Below are 22,071 nucleotides of genomic sequence, written 5' to 3' on the forward strand. Positions count from 1 at the left end.
CCCAAAAGTAGCAATTCAGACGAGATTCGGTCTATTGCAAAACAACATTGCGTTTGCTTTATAGAGACAGCTCTTGGAAACGACGCATCCATTTTTTTAAATTTTGAAACTGTCTTTTTTTCTGTACTTAACTAATATCTTAAGAATTTCTTTCTTTCTTTTTTTTTTTTTTTTTTTCTAGTATCATTTATATCCAGTTAACTGTTCAGTAAGTGATGGAAATGACAAGATTCCCAGTAACTTAAGGTGTCGTTTTGTTAACGTGGTTTTCAATATTTTCGGCATTCAGAAAACAAGATTTTCAATAATTTCTGATGCTATTTCAATATTTTTTATTGGGTCTCTTGCAAAAAATTTTGGATTCTTTTGTGTGCTTTTCTGACTATACGTATTTCAGTCCATATAAGCGTTTAGATTGGATTATGGGAATTGGTTTAGGACATGATATAAAAGCCATATCTTCACATTCCAAACAGTTTTTGCCTTGATCTGCCTTGCCAATACTTTGTTACATCCAGAGCCAATTGACACCATTTAACAAAGCCGGGTACATCACGATTTCAGAGCATTATTGACCAAGTTCCAAGCAGTCTGCTTATCTATGTATATTTTCTATAAAATCTAGTTCCTCCCAAGTTTTAAATTGTCTGCCCATAATTGCACATTTATCTATCAGAATATTCGAATAAAATACTGAATAAGTATGTCATGCACATACTCTATGCTACCGACCAAACCTGCCGGAAGAACAGACTTATAGCTGAAAGGGGGAGAGAAGAAAATCTGGCAACGAAAAGAAGAAGCGTGCTTGATGCGAGAAGGACGGCATGCTCGTGTGAAAAAACAGTTTATCTGAAAGGAGAGGGGAAAATATCTGGCAACGAGAAGAAGAAACGTGCTTGATGCGAGAAGGACGGCATGCTCGTGAGAAAAAAATTTGAAATTAGTTTGGCTGTATTCCAAGAGTAGAGTTTGTCTTTTTTTTTTTTTTTTTTTTTTTTGTTAAGAGCTGAGAGATGCAATATATTACTTGTGCGTTTGATGTAAATGTGAATAAAAGCAATACTTTGTGAAAAGTTAAACTGTATTTACAAAATTAAAATATAGCTGATGTTATTGTAAAACCTGCATAAGTGTCCCAGTTTATTTCCTGCAAATAGAGTTGACTAATAACATTCATAAGTGAATAGAAACGAACCGACAAAGGTGAATTGATCAAAGGATCGAATTTATGACAGTGGTGGCAGCGGTGGGATGTATATTTGTCGACTCGGAAAAAGCTCAAGTGAATTCCTTACGAATGCTGCGAAGCTTATTAAGTGGAATAGTTATCTTCTACCAGGTTCTCTCGTTAAGTGATTTATTTATGGTTTTGTGTTTATGAAAAATTTGCTGTTGATGTAAAGGTACACTTTAACAAGTATTTTATAAGACAAAAATTATCAGTGTGATTATCATATGAGACTTGAATTACCTTGCAAGTGCATTTATCTTTTATTATATGAGTGAATGATCATTAATCTAAGTAATGCTTGTGTTTTATTTATGAGATATGATTACATTAATTTTCAAATGCTTATATATAAACATACATGTTTTTATTTATTGAGTATTTGGATGTTGTGCATATTTAATGCAGATACCATGCGTTTATGATTCAACAGAAGTTAAGGATTTAACTTAATGTATAATTTTATGTAAGGAAATTTAGTTTTAATTTTCTGTTTTTTTAATTAAGTTGAACATAAAGTCGCATAATGTCATTTTTGGCCAAATCTAGAAAGGCTGATCTAGTCGCCCTTGCACAAGAGTTTGGTGTTGAAGTGTTGCCTACATTTAGGATTTTGGACTTGAGGGAAAAGATTCTTGCCAGTGAAAGGTATGAGGAGCAGGTAGCAAAGGATCTTCTGAGTGTTATCATTACAGATAGGGAGGCAAAGGAGGAGAAGGAAAGGCAGGAAAGGGAATATAAACTAAAGTTAGAGGCAGAGGAGCGGATTGCCATTGAGAAGTATAAAGTAGATTGCCAGGATCATTACTCGAATAGGAATACTACACCCGAACGGGGGGAGAATGGGAAGGAAAGATCAGTAGAAGAGTTAACGAGGACAATCAGATTATTGACAGTAAAGGTTCCAAGTAAACCAGATGGCTGGGACTATTTCTTCTCCAGCTTAGAAAGAGCTTATGTCAATGAAAGTGTCCCTGATGAGCATAAGGCCAAAATTTTGATTTACCTTTTGGGAGATAAAGCGGCAAATTTATTAACATTGATAAGCGAGGAATATGGGAATTATGAGGAAATAAAGGAAACTGTGTTGAAAGAATTTAAACCTTCACCTCAGGTATGCCTGGAGAATTTCAGAAAGGCAAGACGAAGTTCAGAAGAGACCTTTGGCCACTTTTCTACTAGAGTTACTGCCATGTGGGAAAATTATGTAAAATCAAGGGGAGTGACAGACTTTGAAGGTCTTAATCAGTTGCTGGTAGCGGACAAAATCTACCAGACCCTTGATACGGAAACTGCAGTACACATAGGTATAAGGCAGGGAGACTCGTGGTTCAAGCCAAGAGAGCTTGGAAAGGAGTGTGACATATTCTTTGCGGCTAAAGGAAAGTCCTACAACGTACGTAGGGAAGCTTGTGAAACTAAGATTTTAAATCAGGCAGTAGGTGAGAAACCTAAGGTCGAAGAAAGACGAGGCAGTCGGCATACGTCAGAAACCATAGGGAAAACCACAGGGAACGTTAGAGGTTTAACATGCTTTGTATGTGGTTCAGCTTCACATTTTAAAAGGCACTGTCCTCAGATTAAAGGTTCTAGGCAGTATAACAGAAATGAGGAAAAGGATAAAGCCAGGGTAAACTGGGCAAAGAAAGATCACGATAATAATATCCTAGAGGACAAAGTTGTGGTAGCTCGTTTGGATCCTTTGAGGAAGTCAGGGGATGTAAACGACTATAAGCTGTGTGAGTTGAAAAGGGTTCCTATTAGTGTGAATGGAACAATAGGGAAGGCCCTAGTTGATTCAGGAACAGAAATTACGGTGGTTAAGAAAGAGTTAACCAAAAGTCTCCAACTGAAGGAAGGATCGAGTATATATTTGAAAGGTATATTTGGTCCAGCTGTTAAATGCCCTTTGGTAAGCATTCCACTGAGTATTACTGTAGGAGAAAGTGCCAGTGTCACACATCAAGAGATTTTGTGTGCAGTTGCAGAATCGCTGGCAGAGCATGTGTTGCTTCCTTCGGAAATATTCACCATGTTAGGAGGTCGGTTATATGACACAGGTGAAGGGGTGGAAAACTTACCTGAAGAAACCACAAACATCCCAGAGGTTAGGAGAAAGGAAAAGTCTGTGAAGGTAAACACAGGGAAACTAGAAGGAAACGCTAGTATGGGAAGGAATCTCAATGAGGAAAGGAAGGTGGAATCAAGTGAAAGCCAAAAACCTCAGCCAGGCAGACTATGTACAACGGATGTATTTAGAAGAGAGCAGAAGACTTGTGAATCTCTGGTAGGAGCATGGGAGAATGCTCAGAAAGGAAAGGGGAATTATTATACAGTGGATAACTTTCTCTTTCATAAGGACAAAATTCTTGGGGAAAGTGTGGGGCAATTAGTTGTACCTAAGAGTCGAAGGGAGGAAGTCTTGCAGTTAGCACATTGCTCGGTGTTTAGTGGCCACATGGGGGTAAAGAAAACTGTGGAGAGAATTATAGAATTATTAAGAGAGGCGTGTAAAGAGTGCCAGTTGACTAGACCAATTAAAACTGTTGATAGGACACCAATCACCCCAGTAACGAGGCCAAATCTGCCCTTCCAAATTGTAAACATTGATGTGATAGGTCCGATTGATCTTCCCAGTTCTAAGGGTCATAAGTATATATTATGCTTAGTTGATAAGCATACCAGATGGGCAGAAGCAATACCTTTAACTAGCCTCTCCGCCAAGTCGACTTGTGAGGAGTTATTACATATTTTTTCAAGAACGGGTATTCCAAATGTAATTGCATGTGACAATGGAACAAATTTTAAAGCAGATTTGACTCAAGAGTTTGAGAGACGAATAGGGGCCAGTCCTAAGTTTTCGACCCCTGGATATCCTCAAGCTAATGGATTAGTTGAACGGTTTAATGGTACTTTAAAAAGACTGTTGCATCATGTCATCAGAGAAAAAGGTAGAGGGTGGCATTTGCAAATTCCTTATGTATTGTGGGCCTATAGAGAAGTACCCAACTCAACAACTGGGTGGCTCCATCTCAACTCATGTACGGCAGGGACCTCTGTCGATATTAAAATCATCATCGACAGGGAAACATGAAAATTTACAATTAGATGCAACTCCTGTTTATACATTTACAAAATCTAAAGGCTAGGTTTGAGAAGGCAGCAGAGCAGGCAAAGCTCACAGCTAAAATTCAATAAGAGAGGACAGCACACTATCATAATTTAAGGTCTACCATAAAAACATTTAAGGTGGGAGATAAGGTGATAGTCTTGATTCCTGATTCTAATAACAAGCTTTATGCTAGGTGGCAGGGTCCTGCAAATATATTGGAACAGAGAAGTTCTCACTCATTTGTAGTACAAATGCCCGATGGGACCAAAAGACATGTCCATCAGAATAAGATTAGACCTTATGTAGTTAGATCCCAAGCAGTAAATGTTATCTTGGAGGGGGAAGAAGAGTTTGGGGAAATTGAATCTATACCTGTCAACAAGGGAGAAAAGAGTTTTTCTGAATCTCTGGAAGGATTAGAAATGTCTAATTTAGATTCAGTCCAAAGGAGTAAACTTTTAGGGCTACTGAGGAAATATCAAACATTATTTACACGTCCAGTGCAACCAGCACGAGTAGGTACACACAAGATTGAACTTATTCCTACTGCTACTAGGAAGAAACCCCACTGCTATGGAATACACATGGCATACCGCAAAGCAGTAGATGAGCAGATACGTGAGTTGCTAGAATTAGGATTAATTGAACCTTCTGAGTCAGAAATTGCTCATCCTATAGTTTCTGTGGCGAAAAAAAAATGCTACAGTTAGAATGTGTATAGATTTTAGATCATTGAATGCTGTAACGAAAACTCCAACATTTCCCATGAAAGACATGCAGGAATTGATTTTTGTGGCGGGTGCAGCAAACTGGCTGACAAGCATCGACCTTCGAAAAGGGTATTGGCAAATCCGAATGGATGAAAAGAGCAAACCTTTGACTGCATTTGCAACATGTAATGGAGTGTACCAGTGGAGAATAATGCCTTTCGGCTTATCAGGAGCCTCGGGGACATTCCAGAAGGAAATGAATTGTGCTTTTCAGAGTCATAGTGATTATGCTCAGGCATATATAGATGATGTGGTGATTTTCTCGAAAACATTTGAGGAACACTTGAAACACATTTTCCTGGTTCTGGACACTTTAAAAAAATTAGGATTTTCTGTACGTTTGGACAAATGTACTTTTGCAGCTAAAAAAATGAAATATTTGGGGCATATAATTGGAGGAGGCAAGCATGGTCCTGATGAAGAAAGGGTCAAAGCAATTAGAAAACTCGTCAGGCCAGTCACAAAAAATGATGCGAGATCGGTTTTAGGATTAATGGGATTTTATCGATCTTATATTCCCAGTTACGCAGAAATATCGGCACCATTGACAGAGTTGACGAAGAAGAGGCAACTCAATATTGTTTTATGGGGGGAGTTGGAACAGAATGCTTTTAACAAATTAAAGGATACTTTGTGCCAAGTGACATCTCTGGCCACACCAAATATAGGAAAGCCATTTCAGATCCATTGTGATGCATCCAATTTGGCGGTAGGTTGCTGTTTAACCCAGATAGACGAGAATGATAAGTATTGTCCTATTGCATTTGCAAGTCAAAAGCTTTCTCAAACTCAGAAAAATCGGGCAAGCATTGAGAAGGAAGCTTGGGCAGTCTTATTTGGTCTGAATAAATTTGATAAATGGATCTATGGGGCTCAAGTAGAAATTATAACGGATCACCCTCTCAGATATTTGAATGAAACTACTCCTCGAAGTCCCAAATTGACGAGGTGGGCTCTGGCATTGCAGAAATGGAACTTGCGGATTAGTCATAGGCCAGGTATCCAGCACCAAAGTGCAGATGCACTCTCACGTCTAGATCAGATATGATATGAGTAATATAATTTGATTGTTTTTTGTATGATTGTAATAATTTATTGTTTGTTCTGTTTTGTTTTATTTAATACTGTACGAGGTTGGTATTGTGTAAAAGTAATGTACAGAAAATTTGCTTGGATATTGATTAATGAAATACGTCCCAAAGAAAGGACAAATTTCATTCTTGGCAGGGGCGTGTCATGCACATACTCTATGCTACCGACCAAACCTGCCGGAAGAACAGACTTATAGCTGAAAGCCAACGACTTATAGCTGAAAGGAGAGAGAAGAAAATCTGGCAACGAAAAGAAGAAGCGTGCTTGATGCGAGAAGGACGGCATGCTCGTGTGAAAAAATAGTTTATCTGAAAGGAGAGGAAAAAATATCTGGCAACGAGAAGAAGAAACGTGCTTGATGCGAGAAGGACGGCATGCTCGTGAGAAAAAATTTGAAAGTAGTTTGGCTGTATTCCGAGAGTAGAGTTTGTCTTTTTTTTTTTTTTTTTTTTTTTTTTAGTCCAAAGGGATTTGAATCCCGAAGGACTATTAGTTTCGTTTTGGCATTTTGCTGCGGACTCATAAATGTCGGTTCACTTTTCAAACTGTTGCCACAAAATGTTAGAGTCCTGCATTATATTTGAAGAAATTAAATAATGAAAAATCTGCATAAATGTATGTATATTTCTCGTATTGTGATAAAACAACGGTACATAGAGTCATCGAATTTTGAATAACGTAATCCTCCAACGAATATGAGCATGTGGAAGACCAAATTTGAAATTTGAAATTTGTTTTATGATCGATTTCCTATTTTTTAAAACTTTGACGAATTTTTGATTAACAAACTCAAGGATTTCAAAGCGAGCAATGGCAACGTTGTGCAGAAAAAACATTTTTATCTCCAGCGCGTGAGTCTCTGTATCGGAAATTCTAAAGATATGCTCGTTTTAAAACTATTTTGCGATATTGCTGTTGCACTGGATCTTATGGTTTAAGTGCGAGGAACATGATATTTAATAAAGAAAGGTAACACACAAAATGTTAAAAAACGCCCCTTTGGACGTAATTTAAAATCTGAAACATATCAGATTTTTAGTTTTTTATCATTTTTTTTTAAATCAACATTTTTTTTTTTTTTAAGCAATACTTTGTGAAAAATTAAACTGTATTTACAAAATTAAAATATAGCTCATGTTATTGTTAAACCTGCATAAGTGTCCCAGTTTATTTCCTGCAAATAGAGTTGACTAATAACATTCATAAGTGGATAGAAACGAACCGACAAAGATGAATTGATCAAAGGATCGAATTTATGACAAAGTACTTCTTGAAAATCGGTTGCTTCGCGCAAAAGTTGCCATTTATTCCTTGTCTAATACGTAGGTATTACATGACTTCGAATTGTTCTTAACTATCAGAAAACAATTTTTTGTTTTTCTGTTTTCACCTCTGTGTCTTTTGGTCATAGCGCAGCTAAATATATTAAATACAGGTCAACGCAAATCTCTTCCATCCAAAATTTTGAAACTTTTTGGTATATTCCTTTGCAGATTTCATTCTCTTAAATTGATTTGAAGAAGACACCAGCGGTTTTTCTTTGGTGCAGTTTTACATTATACAATACTCGTAGATCTGAAAGATTTTCTTATGATGTAGATTTAGTTGTGATACAGTATATAACCATTTAAAATTATCTGACATTTACTTGTTCTTTTCATGTATTTTATAAGGTAATTGTTCATTTACTCATTGTGTATTATTTAAATTAAAACTTTCCGACTACTTAGTGTTAAGTTTCTTATTCATATATTATTTTGTAGACTTTCTTAAATTTTGAGTGGATTGATGTTAGAATTGTAAAGATATAAGGTTAAACATAATTACTTAGTGACTACACAAACTGTTAACTTTCCTTTGTTTCGGATTAATTTTTGTCTTCGCACTTACCTAGAATTTCCAAGAATACGAATAAAATGTAAAACTTAGCTAAAGGTTTATTAACACTGTGTCTTATATACAACTAAAAAAATTTAACAGAAACTTATCCTTCGCTACTTGCGAGGTCTCAGAAATGCGAATGTTAAATATCTACAATATAATAGCTTCAAAGTTTAAAAACCCAGCTTCTACTCGCGAGCTCTAGGATTGTGCACTATTATCACATACCAGCGTAGATCAGCAAACAGATGGAAGGCTCATGAAAACAAACTACTGTCTGGTATGTTGATAAAGCTCTTTCTCTCTAACTTGCCCATTTTCTTGTTACTTAAATTTTACCCAATCTGCATTCTGATGAAGGCTGAGGGAAGAAATAGAAATTACAGGTAAGTATTAACATAAAAATGTTCGTATTAATTTTACAAAGACAACTAGAGTAGAACCAGAGGTACCGGAAAAAAAACCTCTGTACCTGTTTCCGGTAATAATTTTTCTCTGTAAACGGATGACGTCTGGGGATTTCTTGCTAACCTGCTATATTTTTAAAAGCTTTCGAAGCACTGGGAGCGATTTTTCTGAAAGGTTCTGGAAGATTTGATCTATTCATAAGCAATCATGTAAACAGAAGCTTGTGAAGAGCTGTGAACCAGTTGAATGAAGATTCTCTGTCTTTTTTTTTCGTTGCTGAGTTTTCTGTTAGGTGATCACTCATTTACTTTGCAGCTGATTTTGTCTGTATGGCGTATTTTTTCCGTGATAAGGAGAGTTCTGCATTCTTCTAAGTTATAGCTGTCTATCTTCTTTGTAACAATTTTTATTCATATCAAATTGGAATAAAGTTTCAAGTTTTCCTTTTTGATTCCAGATGTTTTAAAACATTTCGACGAAACCACAGCATCCAGCAGTTTTAGAAGTTTTGCTCATAACTTGTTGAATTTCTTAGAGAAGTATCGGAGCATTTTCCCATCTCTATAGTTCTCGGTGAACTAAAACTTTACAAACGTTACCTAGTTTCCTTGCGCTGAACAGATCTGTATCAAATCGTCTCGTAAACTGCAGAGGTCATTTAATTAAAATCTGCGTAAAATTAAAATTGAATTTCTTATAAGAATTTTTAGATATCGTCGTACTCGAACAAATTCTGTACATAACGCGTGATCATTGGCTATATTCAGTTTGCATCTTCCACTGAATAGTTTTTTGTATCATCTGAGAGCTCTGGTTGTTTCAGTTGTTAATATAGGAAACGAAATAATTCATATAAGTGCTTAACATAAGCAGCTAATTACTCAGCGACTGAGAAACCATTTTATTTTGTATATAACCTTCTATACTTTTGTTGGAGTAGATAATACAGTGTTTTATTGTATTATCACGCATCTTCAGCTTTCTAGTCATTGAAAGAAATGTTCCTTCAAATGTGAGAAAAATTACAATGAGAAATTATTTCTTTGCAAAACTCGTGTGCGCTATAAATCCTTGTTTTATTGCAATCTTTTTTAATGGGAAATTATTTCTATGTAAAACTAATGTGTGCTATGTAAATGATTATTTTATTTTAATCTGTTTTATTTTATTCTTTTACAGTTAAATTGCAGCTTAACAGAAATATCATCACCATCCTCAATGATCTTGGAATAAGGCATAGAACCTTTTTAAAATTACAAGAAAAGATGGTAAATGCTTTAATGGAAATGCTTTTTGAAGAAGAGAAGGCAGCTGCATTTTTAATGTCTGAAACACCATCTGCACTCTTCCCTTACAAAGACTTGACTGGTTCTGGCATCTATTTGACTACAGAGCCATTTTTTCGATCACTTCTTCTGGCACTGCATAGACATTATGGTGGTAAAGAAATTTATGTTTTTTCATACGTAAAGGAATTTTAGATAAAATGTTGAGAGAGGTACTTTATGAATAGAATTTTTTTACGTTAGAAATTTTCAGAAAGGATTTTTAATATGCAAATTTTTATCTCTTTTATTACATTTATTTTCAGATATGTGTTCAATGCAAGATACATTATTATTATTAAAGAGATTAATTCTGACCAAAATGCTCTAATCAAAGCTCGGCTTCGTAATTTTTAATCTTTTAGGAACTTAAAGTTGCGAGGACATTTGCGAGGGTTTTGTGTTGCGAGGGTTTTGTGTTAAAGAATAAAAGCCAAAGGTTTTTATAAAATCAGCTAGCTGTGATATGATTGATTTGTAAAATTTCTTTTAGTTAACATGTTTTTATTTATGTTACAATTTGTCTCTTGTTTCATTTTTTGCATCAGAATGGGTTTAGAAGCGACAAGTATTTAGATTTAAGCAGAAGTAAGTTTGTAAAGAATGTTATCCTTCTTTATCGCGTGCTTTTTTGTGGCGTAATTAAAAGCATGTCCATGTAGCAATACAAGATCAGGTAAGGTACAAGTACACGTAGAAGCCGGCGGGACATCAGAAATTCACCATTGGTCATACTGCCATAATCCTGCCGCACTAGCTGGGCATTCCTGTCCCATTTTGAGAAAGAGCACCGCGGGGAAGGGGGGGTCCGAGAGTTCGATTCGCGGCAAGAGCATTTCTGATTTTTCACTATCCCCAGTGAGGCCCGCGCCAAGCGTAATCGGCGCCGTCGTGCAAATGTCTAGCGAGCGCCTTTATGTAGTAACGATATTAAAAAAAAATTAATTAAAAAACCAAAAATAAAAAAATAAAGTCTAACTTTTGTCTAAATATGCAAACATTTTGTGCTTTGTTAAAACCCACACTTAAACATATTTATTGAACATTTCTAACATTTATGTTATTGAAAGCCGTCCAACCAGTATAATGGTTAGCGTTGCTGACTACCGTGCCGAAGGGCTCAGGTTCGAATCCGGGAGAAGACATGGATGTTTGTAAATGTATAACGTCCGTGCGGCATGGGGGAAATCTAAATATGCGAAGTGAAAGTCCTCTCGAAAAGTTGCTGGTAGAAGAAAAGGTGTGGGAGACACTCGGACCCGTTCCCCCCCCAGGGGGTTCTCCATCAAAACTGGGGGCGAAACTGAGCTAATTCAGGTAAGGTGATGAAGGATGTTGCCAACGACAGGCGTATCTTGCGCTCCTTGCTACGAGGAATTTCGTGGGCTTGGGCTGACTATAGGGCAGACAAGTGAGCATTAGTCAACAGCAAGATGTTATAAAAAAGTAACACTGCAAGCGAGGCGAAATAATATACTAAACGCACTGGATACCAAATATTGCTGAACACTACTTATTATTTTTAAATTCAAAACGAAGTAATATCCATATCTAATAAGTTTGCACTGAATAAATTGTTGTTCTCGGCGTAGTTTACGACAAGGTTCAAACTGTGATTAAAAAAAAAAGGGGGGGGCTGATATCTAGGGATATATCCAAAATTCTTTTCTGCACACCGTTATGTTGTTGAGAAACGATACAGAGGCGGGGGTTTCAACCGGCGATGCTATATTTCCTCTAAAAGTTTGCAAAACTGCAGTTCATGCATAAGATCTATAGTGTGTATATTGCTTTGAGTTTTAGCAATTAATGCTTTTGCAGTTTTAGACATAAGATGAGCTGATCTTGTAAATATATGTGAACGAAAATACATGATGCCGATGCGTATGCAAGAGTGAGTACAGGGGGAGCCGTGGACGCGTTTGACAAATTGCTTAGTCCTGATATTTTGTGTTTACTGTTGAAATCGTAGTAATTTGTGCAACATTTATCTTTTCCGTGATTTTTTTTTTTTTTTTTTTTTTTTTTTTTTTGTGATTGCTTGATGTTATATTTATTCTACATAAAAAAGGTAAGAGCAGTTACATAATATGTTAAACTTGGGTTAGCTTTTTAATTCAGAATTACTCGTAATTAAACATAATTACTCGGAATTTTTTTTTACATGAAGCATTTGTTTATTAAACTAAAAATTGTTATCTTTCGAGAACAAAGAACTGACATACTTACGGAGTACCACAGAATTTAAAATATATCTATTTGAGATTTGAAGTGAAATAAAAATATACAAGGTATTCTGAAATCAAAAATTGCCCATTTTCCGATTTTTAGCTATACGGGAAACCGAAGGAAAATGCTTAATTATTTCATTAGGTAAATTTGATTTATTTACTTTAATAAACAAACGAGTACCACAACCTCCTTGAATTATTTAGTATGGATCTAATAGTTCATATATTTTCCAAGCAATGGTTTAAGATATACTCACTTTTTCAGAAGTAAAGTAAAATATTTCAAACAGTGACTTTCTGAGTGTTTTCAAGAAGCGGTGTACGCAGTTCTTATAATAGTTATTTTCTACTTTTATGTTTACTTCCACTTTTTCTGTTTTCATTTTTCCTCAGATCTCGGAAGAAAAACAGACAAAAAAAAAAAAAAAAAAAAGAAAAAAACTGTCTGAGTATTAGAATGTAATGAAGAACAAGAAGGTGAGAGGAAGACTTAATAAGCCAAAACTTTAAAACTACTCAGTTTTTCCCAAACCTAAAGAATACCCAACCTGACGCTACTCGTACTAGTTGTCCATTAACGTCTCAGCTACCACTGAAATTACCAAAAGAACCTAATAATTAGAAAGAGTTGGAAAGTGTTTTCAGCTGGGAATTATTACCTTTAACTTCAATGCCAGCCTGTCGGAAAAAACAGAGGAAATACTAATGAAATCTACAATATCTGCAGTAAATACGCATTTGCCTGTGCCTGATGATTCCGGATTCTGCTTAAGTCCTTTATTGCCATCCCAAGTTCAAGCCTTAATAGAAAATTGTTCTGGATATTACCAAAACTTGGTTTCCAGTTTCAGTTTCCCAAAAGACAAAAAGAGACGTAATTTTTTTAGATATACTTTTCTCGAATCTGGCGAAAGAGTTATCCGATTTCTTAGAATGATTACGAAAGAGTAAACCTATTAATTCGGAATTTCAAATTTAATAAAAAACGAGAGTGGTTCCAGTAACAAATTATTCGAAAGATATAATAATTTTCTAAACCGTATAGAAATGATCACAAAATTTAACACTAGCAATGTCTGTATATGTTAATAAAATTCAAACTAAAAAATATGCTACATTCATTACCTTGGAAATAAAATTCAAAATAAAAGAAATAAGCTTATTAGGGGATAATATAAAAGCAAATTATTGTAAATATAAATAAATATAATATAAAGCAAATTATTCTAAACAATGTCAAACAGCAAAGGATTTTTCTATTTTTTTTTTTTATTCTACCCCTAATGCGAGCCATCAAGAGCAGATATCAATTTGTATGAGGTACCTTAATTTAGAAAATACAGACATGAGTATTGAAGAAAAGTTTTTAGTATTTTGTGTTACAACAGATACGACCAGTGGAGGACGAACTACATTTTTTTATTAAAAAACCTTAGAGGAGAATGGTTTAAATATTAGTAATTTATGCGGTCAAGAAAACAACAATGGTTAAAACATGAGAAACAGTTTTCGAGTAATTATGCTCAAATCGTTGCTTTTCCGAATTAAAAAGTTAAACTAAGTTTAACATAATATGTAACTGCACTAACCTTTTTTTATGTAGAAAAACAATAACAACAAGTAAATACAAAAAAGGTAAATGTTGCACAAATTACTACTATTGCAAAAGTAGACACAAAATAAGGATTCAGCAATTTGTCGAATGCGTCTACCCTTACATACGCATTGGCATCAAGTATTTTCACCTTCAAATAAGACAGAAGAGAACACCAAAGACGAACTCCTGTCCTAATTATAACTTTCGGTCAAATAAGACAGTGTGCTAGGAGGAAGGGGCACTCAAACCTGATAAGGTCGAGGCTACCTTAACACAATTAAATGCCTCAACTCTTAGAGGCGATCCAAGAGGCCGCAAGCCTATCGGTCGAGCCGACGAGCTAAGACTAAGCTGAGTCGACAGGAGTATTTAGAAACTCACATTCCACGTCCCCGTTCTGGAGGGATGGTAAAAACATGTGCCATCAACAAGGGCCTCCCCGGACAGCAGAACGAAGTCACTTAAATACTGTCAGAAGGACCGGGCCGCCAATCCGGCCTGCTGACACTACGTCATGCTATACAGATCTAGGCTTTAGACGGCCCCAGTGGAAAACCAAGGAAGGAAATGAATATGCAGTTTTCAGGCTCCAGGCTTCCACTGGAAACAAGCAGTTTAAAGGCTAGCTGAATTCGCCAATTCCATCGACATGGCTGTTTCGCCACGGACAGCCATGAATATCTGACTATATAGCTCCACCACAACCACGGAACGGACAAGAGAGTACCATGCGGTCCCTGCCGAACCTGAAAAAAAAACCATCGCCAGCGATGACTTCAGTCTTGTGGAGACTGATTTTAAACACTCGTGGCCTTCCCAGATTTTACCTGAGTCGACCCCGGAGAACGTTGAAATAAGACAAGAATTTTCCTGTTCAGGCAGGCAGCGAGACGAACTGCTTGTTTTAATGATTGAACTGCGCCTTTTTAACTCGGCGCCGTCGTGCGCCGCACGACCTTGCACCTTTTGTCGGCGCGGGCCTGTCTCCAGTTCTAAAATATCAGACTAGCTCTATAGTAACACTTGGCTAAAATGTTGTTACGAGTTCCTTGTACATGAGAACTGGAAACTTTGATTGAGCCAAATAATGGAACTTGTCAACAACATCAGTTTTTTATTTTAAATTGACCCCAAAATGTCAACAACATCAGTTTCTTATTTTAAATTGACCCCAAAATGTCAACAACATCAGTTTCTTATTTTAAATTGACCCCAAAATGTCAACAACATCAGTTTCTTATTTCAAATTGACCCCAAAATGTAATGATTGCCCATCGAGTCTTTTAATTTGAGTTTTTGCAATTTGTACCGTTTTTCATTCGAAGCAGTTATGATACTATCCGTGTTAGAACTTGTTTGTATTGACACTACGGTCATCCGCATTATCTGTTGTTTCCTTCACCCGACGACTAAGCGTGATAAATTCTTCTGAATATTCCTCGCATCTTATATTTTCAATTTCTATATCATCTTCAGCGGTTTTCTCCTTACTCAAACTAGTGTCTCCGAATCATGAGATTTCAACTCAACAATTACCATTTTTAACTTCACAATCTTATCTTTTAATGCGACTTTATCCGCCTGATCATCTTTATTGTGTTCTTCGTCTAAATCCTTAGCCATTCTGGTGAAAGCACTATGAGCTGTTGCACATTTTTTCTTAACATATCAGCATTCATTTGTACCTTTAAATACTGACCCACATGAACTCAAAATCTACTCATTTATGAGAATTCCTGACAAATCCTTCAAAAAAAAAAAAAAAAAAACCCCTCTTTACTCAACAATCACAAATAACTCTACTCAACAATCACAAATAACTCAAGTCAATAAAAATAGGTCATAACATTCATAATACACAAAATAAAATTATTTCAAATATAGTTGCAAACAATTCAACGCATAACTTTTTCACGTCCACATTGCACACGATTTAACGCATAACTTTTCCACGTCTACATTGCATACGATTTAACGCAGAACGTTTCCGCGTCTACATTGCAGACGATTTAACGCAGAATGTTTCCGCATCTGCATTGCAGGCAATTTAATGGAGTTTTCCGCGTCTCCCAAAATGTTCTTATAGTTTGCTAATAATTTCTTTGCACACCTGACTGCAATGGGCTCCGACATAGAATGTGTAGTCAATTACGACAAAATAAAATTATCGTTCTGAAATTTTTGACATTAATACAATTTTATTTACAGTTATGTTTACAAATTAGCCACAGCTACACTGGCACTCTACTTATCTGCATATCGAGAATAAACCTGGAATCATTTCCTAAACCTGAAAGCTTTTGAAGATCGAACATCGCAAACTTAAACACAGGGAACCTTATTTTCTTAACGCAGTTAATTTAAAGAATTCCCTAATAAACGCAATAGATTTCATTGCTGTTGTTTGTTGTTGCTTAAGCTCACTCGTCTGACGTAGTCAGCCCAAGTCCACGAAATTCCTCGTGGCAAGGAGCGTAATAAGCCTTGAGCACCTTTCAGGTAACAGTGCGATTTAGCTCAGTTCTGCCCCAAATTTTGATGGAGAGCACCCAGGGGGTCCGAGGGTCTCCTATCCCTCTCCCTTTCTACCAAACCACATGAGAGGACTTTTGACCTGCCGCATATTTAGATTGCCGCCATGCCGCAGCGACACTGTACATTTACAAACATCTGTACTTTCTTCGGGATTCGAACCCAGGTCCTTCGGCACGGCAATCAGCAACGCTAACCACTATACCGGCTGGGCGTCGGATTTCATTCCTTATGTCACGCAACAAACTTAGAACTGAATTCTATAACGCAGTGTTGAAAAACTAAAATTAACTTATCGAATGAGATAGTTTCAAACCCTGTTAACCTTTTTTCTAATTCGCTAGCGCTTAATTCTGTACTACAGTCGGTGTTGCCAGGTGTACTCTCGCACTTGCGTGGAAGATACATCATCATGTTTCTGTATTCAAACGGGCGGGACTTCAGCAGTTCAATAATAATATCCAAATGATAACATTAAGCGTGATTACATTAAGCGGTGCGTACTGTATTTACTATGCATATGTTGGAAATTATTCAGTTAATACGAAAAGTAAGAAGGTGTTTAGTCAGTGCGAGTAAATGTATTTAACTGGTTTAGCTGGAGATCGGTTTTCTTTGAAACCAATTTTAGAATTATGAATGCTTTAAATATATATATTCTCAGGAATATTGGTCTCTTTTACAGGTATATCTAGGGAAGGTGGTTGCCATGGGGGGTTTCACTTCATAAAGTTTTCAATATTGATACTATAACATTATTCAGGTTTTTCTAATATATCTACTAAATGGCTTATTATACTTTCAGAAAAACTGAAATCTAAAGCTAATATTTCAATAGACCCTAGTGATGGTAGAAATATGTATGGAGTACTTGATGAGACAGGTACACTGAACTATGGAGAAGTCTTCATACAGTATACTAAAGATGTTTCCAAAGGTGAAACTACACAAGATACTGAAATCCGAAAAGGTAATATTTTCGATATACTATAAAGCAGCAATACATTTCTTGTTTCATTTGTTTCCAAAAAAGAGTGTCGCCAACCATTAGAGAGTCAGGAAATATTATTTTTGTTGATCCTAAAATGTTTCAAAAATACTTTTTTTGTATTACTCAAGATATTATTGGCAATAGAAAACAAGTAAACGACTAAATATAAAAATTTACCATTTATTATATAAGCATTAAATAATTATTTATTATTATTATTATTATTATTATTATTATTATTATGGATGTTTCTTCTCTGCTTTTCCATTTTGTTCGGAGCATCAGAATCCACATTGGTCACGATAAAGCGTCATTATTTTCGTGTGCTGAAAATTGAGGTCAGTTTTAGAGGGGTAATGCTGAAGATTTTAGGAATTAGTACTTTATGATATTCAAGCGAAATGGACATACTTTTGCACTTCGTGTATCTAAATATAATTGCGAAAATGTGTGTTTTGATTGAGTTTTCAACTGGGAGGCTGCTCCTTTAAGTTGGAACTTGTTATCTTTGGACTACCGGAAGTGCTCATGTTCTGAGACTTCCTGCTAAAGTTACGATTTGAATCTAAATCTTTCTATGTAACTTTGATTGAGATCAAGTAGTTATATTCTTCACCATGGGTAAAAACTATAGCGATTTTCACTCCGTATATATCTGGTTTGACGTCTAGCAGTTAGAAGAAAGCACTGTATGTAGTCCAATAACCGGAATACGCATTATATGCGAAACGGTTTGAAATCAATAAATACGAGATTTTAAATTCATGATATTACCCATGATATTTTGGTTTTTATTTTATTTTAGATTTAAATTTAATTGGTTTAATTTGACGAAAACGGCAAATTAATAATGAATCATTATGAGCTTTGCAAATTGTTATGTTGCATATTAGAACAGAATTGGAAAAAACAAACTTAATGAAGCAAAAGTATTCCATTTTTATGATCACTATTTAGTGCTAAACTTCGATGCATTCTTGCTGTTTCAAATTTAATATATTGCTGAAACGTGTAAAGACTAATTGAAAACCACTTTTCAGAACAGTCTTAGTTTAAAGGATTTTTACAGAACACATTTAATACATTTCGTGACAGTCACTCAGAGGAGATACATTTCATTAAACCTCGGCTTTAAAAGTTAAACAGGAGTAATCAACTATATGTTGTTTCGTTGTAGGTGCTGGTTCGAAAAATGAAATAAGGCATCATATGGAGATGAAATAAATACCTATTGGTATTTAATAAACTTGAAGCCTAATTCGTATGTTCTTTGCCTTTGGTTATGTTGTAATTTGAATTGAATATAATGCTTTTTATCATTTTGGCTTCTTATCATTAATATTATGATTTTTCGCCCAATGTGGGACTCGAACGGTCTATTTGAGATTTAAGAATGCATTTTTGAAGCGGACGCTAACCCTAAATGACGCGCACGCAGTCCATGATGATTAATTCGTGTTGTTAAAAAATTATTCCTCAGTAATGAACGTGATAGGATGATTTATATAAACAATCATACAGATTCACAATATTTATGATTGCTTGCTCATGGAATAGGAGTTAATAAATTAGGTTTAAATCGTTAAATGCCTACGGGTTCGGGTCCCTATTGCTTCAGGATTCATGGTGCCATATATCATCGAACGAGCCACTTTCATCCGCCTCATGCCGTTCAAGAACAGTATGCTCAGCTGTACATTTTAGATTTGTATCACGCCCTCAGGCAGAGAATGAACATATTTGGAAATGTTGCCCTGAATGCCGAACTGCTGAGACAGTTGGATGCAGTTTTGAGGAATGTTAATCCATACGCCGAAGCCTACAAGATGCTGAAAGAATTCGAAGAAGAAACTCTACGAGAGCAAGGCGCCGAAACTGCTGCGGATATCCGCATGTAAGGGGTCAGGTACCCTTTTAGGGTAAAAAAAATCTTTTTTTTATTGTTTTATATTAAAGAGCTAACTAATAGCAACATTTTAAAACAAACCGCATAAAAAAATTTCCACTAGAACGAAAGATATCGAAGAAGAACCGAAGCCCAATTTTCAAAAGCCAGGATCGAGGCGTCTGTTTACCTGTTTTGACAGCTGGATATTTACAGCTGCGCTCGTGAAGAGTGGCCATAAATTCCGTTTATAAAAGCAATCTAACATTTTTTTTCTTGTGATGGCTTGGAAATAGATATATTTAATAATTATTTAATTCTCATTGCTTTTTCTAGAAGAAGAAAGAAATATATTAACTTTAACTTTTACTCATTCATTCAGTTTGTTTTGCTTGCGAATTTTACAACGTGTTCTGTATTCTGTGATAGATTTCTTCTTATATTTCCCTTCATTTAATAATATAATTAAATATTGATATTGAAAAGTCATTCCTAAGATCAATATGAATACGATAGAATGTAGATTGACACCTAAACGATCGTCTGGCAGTAAAAATAAAAAGAGAAAATTTACTGGTAATATCCACACGCGAAAACATTGCCAGTCCTCTACTGCAGAACTGAAGGTGAGTGCTTCTGCAAAGAAAATAAAACTTTCTAATAAGCAGTTGGAAAATGAAACTAATGATGATTTTAAAGGTTTTAGGATCTTGGACTTGAATGTAATGGTTTCTTTTTTCGAAAAAGAACTGTGCTGCAAAACATGTGGCAGTGATGTCACTATAAAAGAAGAAGTTGTGTGTGGACTAAGTTCGAAATTTTCTTTAAAATGTGGAAATTGTATAGAACTGCGTACATTTAAGGGGACTCATACACCTTAAAACCCATAAGATGTTCGAATAGGTGACTGTTGCAAGAATTGGGATAACTTATTTATTTTAAAAGCAATTACTACCAACTTTTTACAGCTGACTACATAATATAGCTGCTTTCTGAAATAGTAATCAGAAAGTTTGTGTTGCCACAAATATTTTTATATTTTAATCCGCTTTGTGACAACATTTTTCGTCGTGTTTCCAACTTGCGCGCACAGTTTAAAACATTCTGTTTTATAATTTAATTCCATATTTAATATATAACTTTTATAACACTTGGAAACTACTGTGAACCTAAAATTCTAAAAATTTCATGTTAAATTTTTATTTTATTTTGAGTTTAGTTTATAAAATGTATTTTATTAAAAAAATTTGTAATGTTTTTGTCCATAAAATTTTTCAACATTAAAATATTCATCAGATTGTTGGTTCAGTTAGAAAATAGTGTCCATATAAAGAATTCCATCCAATTTCAAGTATGTACCATTAGCCATTTTTAAAATATCATGCGTGCAAAGTAGAAACATCGTGAAGAAAAAATTGGACGATCCAGATTTGGTTATATCTTCACACATGAACAAACTTTCAATCTTGAACATGTTAGAAGTTCGTCCAATGTGAAAGCACTAAGAACACTTAACGATTCTTGTGAAATCAATATATGAAGTTTAAATTCTTTGGGCATTGTGTCGAAAGCTTATGGTGAGCCTTTTAGGACAGGTTATTTTAAAGCTTTTCCCGGATGATATGAATTTGGTATTTAATAAAAAAACGAAACTTTAAACAGCAGTAAACAGAATTTTTCGAATTCATTAGATTAGAAGTTGAGAGTCGGGAAGCTTCTAATTTAATAATAAACTCAAAGAAAAGGGACACAGACTACGGTGTTAAGTAGAATAAAAATAATTAATTAAAAGGGGCAAACGTTTCTATTGCTTCGGCGTTAGCTGCAGTGACTAGGCTGTACTGTTTCAATTGTAATAAAAATACACAAATGTGAGAAAATGAACAAAAAAGAGCAATATTAAAAAACAGGCATGTTGTTACAGATATTTTAAGAAAGGACATGTATCGTCTAGATAGATGTAAAATGAAACTTCAACCTTGTCAGTTGCGTAATGATTGAAATCATAATAAATTATTCCTAAATCTGAAACCCTTTCAGATATTAAACAGAAAGTAGTTGCAGTATCGGATTCTAAGCAGAATGTACGAGTGGCATCCCTTTCATTTAACTCGTGGTCCCTACCATTTAACCGATTGGGTGCAATGAAATTGAAAAGTTAAAGAAATTTGAAATTTCTCGCGAATATTTCCCCGGAAAATTGAATCAAAATATAGATACCGAATTGCATTTTTTCTGTGATGCATCTATTAAAAATTAAAGCGTACGGTGCAGTCGCATATTTTAGATCGGTTGAGGAAGGGCAAGTAGCGTTCATTGTGGCAAAATATAGAATTGCACCAGTAAAACAAAAACTCACACTTCCAAGGCTAGAGCTGTTAGGAGCATTAACATCGGCAAGACTTTATAAAAATTTAAAAGAACTGTTTTCAGTTCATAAAGAAAATATCTATCTGTGGACTGATAGTATGATAGTGGTTCACTGGATCCATAGTGCTCCTGAACGTTGGAAAATGTTTGTAAAAAATCGAGTATCGGAAATACAATCATTAACTTGCCCAAGTAACTAGAGACATGGTAGTGGACAGTCCAAACCAGCAGACATTTTATCTCGAAGATGTTCAGCTGAATATTTGTTGTCTTCAAAATTATGGCTGTCTGGGCGAGACTGATTAGTTGAATTAGTGACTGTTTGGCCTAGTACATTTACTGCGACAGCAGAGTGTTCTAATGCTGAATTAGAGCAGAAAAAGTGTATAAATGATACCACAACACTACCGTGTATTGTAGAAAAATGTAATCCTCCGTTGAATCTTGGCAAATATAGTAAATTAATTAGAGCTATTAGAGTGACTGCATGGATCTTTCGATTTATTCACAATTTGAAAAATAAAACTGACAAGAAAACAGAACCCTTGATTGCAGAACTCCTTGCAGCAGAATTGTATCTGATAAAAGAAGTTCAATATGAACATTTTCTTGGTGAAATTAATAGTGTAAAGTTTGGACAGTTGAA

The 22,071-nt window shown here is 35.3% G+C and overlaps 1 protein-coding gene across 11 annotated transcripts in view; it reads left to right on the forward strand.

Annotated features, from left to right (window-relative positions):
- LOC118190586 (uncharacterized) overlaps positions 1 to 22,071 on the forward strand; it is a 228,101-nt gene that overhangs the window by 172,224 nt on the left and 33,806 nt on the right. For all 11 annotated transcript variants that reach the window (XM_085825327.1, XM_085825338.1, XM_085825331.1 and 8 more), the window contains 2 exons: positions 9,674 to 9,934; positions 16,985 to 17,149. In XM_085825327.1, coding sequence (XP_085681453.1) covers positions 9,674 to 9,934; positions 16,985 to 17,149 — 426 coding nt within the window. The remainder of the gene's footprint in view (positions 1 to 9,673; positions 9,935 to 16,984; positions 17,150 to 22,071) is intronic.

The sequence above is a fragment of the Stegodyphus dumicola genome, chromosome 10, assembly GCF_044657685.1.
Source record: "Stegodyphus dumicola isolate Sdum_Otavi_A_Nest chromosome 10, ASM4465768v1".
Lineage (NCBI taxonomy): Eukaryota > Metazoa > Arthropoda > Arachnida > Araneae > Eresidae > Stegodyphus > Stegodyphus dumicola.